This window comes from Martes martes, assembly GCF_963455335.1.
Source record: "Martes martes genome assembly, chromosome: 11".
Lineage (NCBI taxonomy): Eukaryota > Metazoa > Chordata > Mammalia > Carnivora > Mustelidae > Martes > Martes martes.
Window position 1 is genome coordinate 80,637,707 of NC_137899.1, and position 6,000 is coordinate 80,643,706.

A 6,000-nucleotide genomic window follows, 5' to 3' on the forward strand; every position below is an offset into this window, starting at 1 on the left:
TATCCCAGAACCCTGAGATCATGACCAGAACCAAAGGCAGAGGCTTAACCCACTGAGCCACACAGGCACCGCCCCCCCCCCCGTGTTGGTTTTTTTTTTTTTTCCTTCTTAAAGAATTTTTGACAGAGCACAAGTAGGGAGAGTAGCAGGGAGAGGAAGAAGCAGGTTCCCCACTGAGCAGGAAGCCAAATGTGGGGTTCAATCCCAGGACCCTGGGATCATGACCTGAGCTGAAGGCAGTCACTTAACTGAGCCACCCAGGCAACCCAATTCCTGTTGATTTCTAAATAGCTGACTCCTTCAACAGCTGACTTTAGTAAATTCAATAAGAACAAAAACCATGTAACCACTCACTAGAAACCTACAGACCCAGCTGAACTATTAGTACATTAAGTCCTATACATCTAGAAGGTAGCTCTAAATGACGACCTGTAGTCTAAGTCCGTATCTGGTATCTGTATGAGTGAATGTACTTAACCTCTGTTATGGTGGCCATTATGTTTTTCAGACTCTTCCCACCTTCTAATCACCATGGACACCACCGGTTTTCTCCTGTGGGGTCCCTAGGTTTTCCAAAGGCTTGACAAATTATCTTTTAATTTGCCTTATAATGAAACAGATCTGATTATCTGTGTTTTGTGGCTTCAACACTGATCCCACCTGTAACCAAAGACCTAGAGTAATGTAAAGTCACACAAAGTCTAGATCTTTTAAACAAAGATCTAGAGTCCTACATACAGGCTGTAGCATTCTGATGGTGCAGAAGTAATCAAGGCAAAGAAGCATCAGGCTTAGGCACTTCACAGCTGAAGTCCTTTCCCCATCAGTGGTTGCTTCATATTTGTATCACATGTGAACCCCTGGATATGTTCGTTCAGGTGGTAGGACCACCGGGTACAAAGCTTTGTCAGTATCTGGGTCCAGTCATCAGTAGTCAGGGCCTAAGTGGCATACGCCAGCCACTCATTCCTCCGAGTTGAAGTTTTCCGGCCAAAAGCCAAGAAAGGCATGTTTTAGTCAACTGAGTTTAATGCTACTAAGCTTTCTCAAATAACTCATGGATAAAACCCCTAATTCAATTTGTGGGCCTTAGAGCCAAGAAAGGGGAACACACACACACACACACACTCACTCTCACTGCAGATCAGCTGCAGTTCACTGAAACTCACCGGCCCTTAACAGAGCTAGGACAGTCAAGGTATGGCTCTTCCGTCGTTTATAGACACTCTCAGATCTTAATCTGAAAGTTTCTAAAATTCTCAAAGTTTTAAGTAAGCAGCATTATGCATTTCAGTAACATTTGAGCCTTTAAATCCTTTTACTAGGTATCTGACTACTTGAAGAATAAAAATATACGATGGATTAGTGATTTTGCAATTATGCTGTTATTTTTATACAACCCAACTGTGTAATTCAAGACTTGAAGTTTTTGGCATTAATTGACTTGTGCATCAAATTCACAAGAATATAAATTCCCACTTCACTGTCCTAGGAGGAAACCTACTGCCAAGAAATGCTCCAGCTCTCTTTAGTAAGCAGCATGTTAGGAAAAAAAAAAATGTGGAGCCTTTTAAATACGGGAAATACATACTTAGACTGTTATATGGCCTCCCCCTTAATTAAAAACTCAGAGGCTAATCTGAATGCATGCAATGCTCTCAACATTTACTGAATTCAAGTCTCCAAACATGCCAAACATTTTTGCAGAGATCAGACGCAGGATTTTGTTGTTTGGATTTGGTAACACCTGGATAAGATTATAAACGTTTCCTTCATATTGTGAATGTACCGGTTTCAAAGTTCAAGTTCTGCAAGAACTTTTTAAATAGGAATCAGATCTGCAGCTATGAACAAGTTTCAGTAACAAAATGCGACAAGTACACACAGTATCAATCAGCTACCAGTGACTTTTTACAGAAGAGTCCGGACAGGAATACCCTTAGTAACCATATACACTTTAATCCACCAAAAATAAGCTTAAATTCTGCATGAATGATCAACGTGATGACTGGATGACGTTCAGAAGCATGCTACAGGACCACAGAGAACATAGGTCAATACTTACACTTAGTTAAGGACTACTGAAGTTGAAAGCTGCTTGACCTATGGAGTGAAGAAGCAACAGGTGACAGCAACAGAAGCAGCAATGAGGAAGTACTTAGCTAGGAGTGGGATGGAAGGTGCACAAGAACTCCATGGGGGTACCCAGAGCTGACCTGACCCTCAACTGCTCTGAAATTAGGAAATGGTGCTTGGATATATTGCTCTCCTGCAAAATGAGGAGTCTGCCTACAGGATACATCTTTTCCAGCTCCAGCCTTGTGACTGAATTACCTACAGGGTTAGGTTCTGGAAGGATCTGTGTAATTAGACCACAGCTGCAGAGAATCATCCCATAAGTACTCCCAGAGAATGACAGGTTCAAAACCGCTTCTTAGTTTAGGTGTGTTTTTAAAGGCTGAATAAGTGAGGGTGGCAGGAAGACTGTTTAGTGAAAGTTACAGCAGTGTTTCAGGAGGCAATTCACAAGCTCTCCAAATTTAAGAGATTCCTCACATGCTTAATACTTCAGAAAACACCTATGCAGCTAGATATGCCTTGGGCAAATTACAAGCTCTCTGGGTCCCCACATATTGTCCAACTAAGGAGATGGTTATATTTTTTCCTGAACATTTAGGTTCAGCATTCTATTAGATTTCCTAGACATGTTTTATTTGGAACATTTACCCGATTAGGGCAATTTGAGTCATGACTTTCATCTGTTACAGTACATTAGACCCCTGGAAACTGGTTTTAAAACTAAAGTTGGCAGACATTACACCTGAAATTCCTTACCACTTTGGGATTTAAAAAAAGAAAAAAAAAACCCGCATTCCTTACTAAGGGGCAATGTGCCAATCCTTTGTTTTTCATCAATAGTGCGTTTCATTAGGCCGACTCAGACCAGGAACTACTCACCTACAGCAACTCTACAAAACTGCGTACCTTCTCCAGGGTTTGGATTTGAAGTCCTAGTTTTACAGCGGTATAGGAAGCTTAACTTTTTTATTATTCACGAGGAAAATTTCTACCCCTTTGCCCTAGTGAAGATTTCAACAGAAGTGTCCAGATTTCACCTATTTCGCCTAACTACACAACCATTTACACCCAGAGCGAAGCTCAGCTCCAGCTGAAGCAGGTGGACAGGAATGCGCCATGGCCGTTAGGAATTAAAGTTTATGGGAGTTGCATACTAACCTGGCCGAAGGGGAGCCCCACCGGGTGCAGCCACCGCACAGCCGGCGCTAGCGGTGAGTCTCACTCCTGCCAAGCTGACAGCTTCTCCCGACGGGAAAGGGGGCTAGGGGGAGGACATGTCCTCTGCAACCCGAAACCTAGCCGGCTAAAGTACGGTCTCCCCCCGCCCCCGAAAATTCGCCTGAAGCTCAAAGACCAACAAAACTAGTACCCACGTTGAACAAGGGCAGAGGGCAAGCTACCCGGAGCTCTCCCGGGGAAAAACTCCGCAGAGGAAGAAGTGGCGGCCGGAGGCAACTGGTCCTGCGTGCAACTCACCTTCTGCTGCCTCCGGGCCATGTCGGTTGGCTGCTTAGCGTTGAAGGGGTACGCGATGCACCTCACCACGAAGACGTAGAGCTGCAAGCGGATCCTCCGCTCCTGCTCCTCGTCCAGCTGCCTCTCGGGCTCATCTCGTCCCTCGCTGAGCACCGAGGGGCTGGGGCTCACCGGTCTGGCCGCGCTGCCGCCGCCCGCGCGCCCCGGCGCGTCCCGCCGCCCTTCGCGAGCCGGGGCCGGCGGCGCTCGCTGCGAGCCGCCGGCCGCCACCAGCACATCGCGGCTCTCCTCTTCCAACCCTTCGTCCGACTCCTCTTCGCTGGAAGACGGGTCCAGCATGGTGCTCGGGGCGCCCCGCCGCTCGGCCCGCGGCCCCCAGGCGCCTCACCCGCGGCAGCTGCGCCTGCCGGTCGGAGGGAGCCGCGGGGCTAGCAGCAGCGGTCGCAGAACGAAAGGGAAACTGGCCGGAGCTTTCCGGACACGTCGAGTTGGAGACGGAATGTTTCCTACCACCAGGGCGAAAGGGGCGGGCAGGAGCCGGAGGAGGAGAGGGGGAGCCGCCGGGATTAAATAGGCGGAGTTAGCGTTGGAGGTGAACGTGAGCGCCTCGTGAATTCCTCTGCCCGCCCGGGGCCGGCCAACCCCGTGATCCTGCCGCGCCAGTGGGCAGAGGCGGGGCGGCCCGAGGGCCCGGGCGCAGGTGGGGAACCTGTGGCTCCCACAACAAGCAACACGTGGAATAAAATCTTGAGCGGGCGCGGGGTCGTGGAGTGCGCGTGCGCGCGCCGCGGCTGCTGCCTGGGCCCAGGTGCCGGGTACCCGGGTGCGCAGTGTGCACAGGCGGGGAGCGGCTGCATGTGCGGGCTCCGAGTGCGCACACCCGGGGTTGCTTGCACTGCCTTGACCCCCACCCCACGTCCTTTTTCTCCCACCAGATTCCCGAGGGACGCGTGGACGGGGGCCGGACAGCTTCGCCCCACCCTCCGCCCCGCGCAGGTGAGGAGAGGGGCCAAAACGTCGTTCAGACCAGAACCTGATGCCCAGGCTTGAACCCAAGCGCGTAAAAGTGGGGCCTGAGCCGCTCGCCTCAAAATAACGTTGGGAAGAGACTTTGAAAAGTCTCTCGCTCTGCTCTGCTGCTGTTTGACGCTTTTGCTGTTAGTCCAAATTATAAAGTCAGAGGAACGTTCTTGACAAGGGAAAAAACAAAAAGCACGCCAGGCTTCCTTTTTAAATTGTTTTTATTCCCGCAGACGCATGAACAAGATAGATTTTGTATTTGCGAAATGGCACTCAGGTTCAGCTCACACATAACTGGATTATAGTGTAGGTTGGGATGCGGTTGACTCAGAACAGGTTGTGCAGCCGTAGACATATATCCAACAAATATTTGAGCCCACACCCGGTATCCAGTACTGTTAGCATTTGGCCGAGCCCGCGGAGCACACAGACAAACACTTGGTCGTTGTTGGTTCTGGCCTCAAGTGGGCGTCTTGAGGCTGCACCTGAAGCCTCTCTTATCTGCACAGATTTTTCGGTCCTACTGACGGAACCACCGGGGAGTTTGTTCTGGTGATTCTGTTTCTGATGTACTTAATCCCGAGGACAGGGGGGGAAAGGAAATCTAGTGCATTCAACCCAAGGTGCGGTGTGCTGTAGCCAAGCTGGCAGAAGGATTATGAAGCGAAGGGGAAATATCACCGGGCACGTGACGCCACCACCTCTGAGCTTGTCTACTCTGTGGCCAAAAAGCAGTCTTTGAAGCCACTTCCACCGTTAGGTACACAAGAGAGAGGCTTTCCTTCTGCATTTACTGACATTCTCCCTAGATGGGGGTAAAAACAAACAAACAAACAAACAAGGAGGTATTTACTCCTAGGGACTCTTGCCTATTTATCAATCCTTAATGGATGCCCACAGTGATAAAATGTTCATTGAGGGCATTACTACTGGCGGTTTTCCAGCTGCCGAGGAAGAGGAAATCTCAGAAACTGGTTTAAAGATAATGTTTTATGCTTGGCAAGGTGAATGATAAATGGCAAGCCTACCCATTTAAGTGATAGTATCAACTGCTCATATACATAGCAAATTACTTTTGCAAAGTTTTGTAAATGTGCCCATCTAATATGACCAAAGTAACCTTTGGTTAAAAGGTGATGATGAGCGACACCTCGGTGGCTCAGTCGGTTAAGCATCTGCCTTCGACTCCAGTCATGATCCCAGGACCCTGGAATCGAGTCCCGCATCCGGCTACTTGCTCCACCGGGGCCTGCTTCTTCCTCTGCCTGCTGCTCTCCCTGCTTGTGCTCTCTCTCCTCCCAACAAATATATAAATAAAATCTTTTTTTAAAAAAGTGATGATGATGGTGATGATGACAGTTACCTTTTATGGGCTTTGTAGTCATGACTGCACTAAACCCTTTATATACATAATGTCATTCATTT

General features: G+C 48.6%; 1 protein-coding gene across 7 annotated transcripts in view; it reads right to left on the minus strand.

Annotated features, from left to right (window-relative positions):
- The window catches only part of CADPS2 (calcium dependent secretion activator 2), a 526,208-nt gene extending 522,135 nt beyond the window's left edge, over window positions 1–4,073 (minus strand). For all 7 annotated transcript variants that reach the window (XR_013967617.1, XM_080817937.1, XM_080817936.1 and 4 more), the window contains exon 1: window positions 3,556–4,073. Coding sequence is in view for 6 of the 7 variants with exons in the window: in XM_080817937.1 (XP_080674063.1) it covers window positions 3,556–3,894 (339 nt within the window). In the remaining variant the exon portion in view is untranslated. The remainder of the gene's footprint in view (window positions 1–3,555) is intronic.
- Between the last annotated feature and the right edge of the window lie 1,927 nt (window positions 4,074–6,000).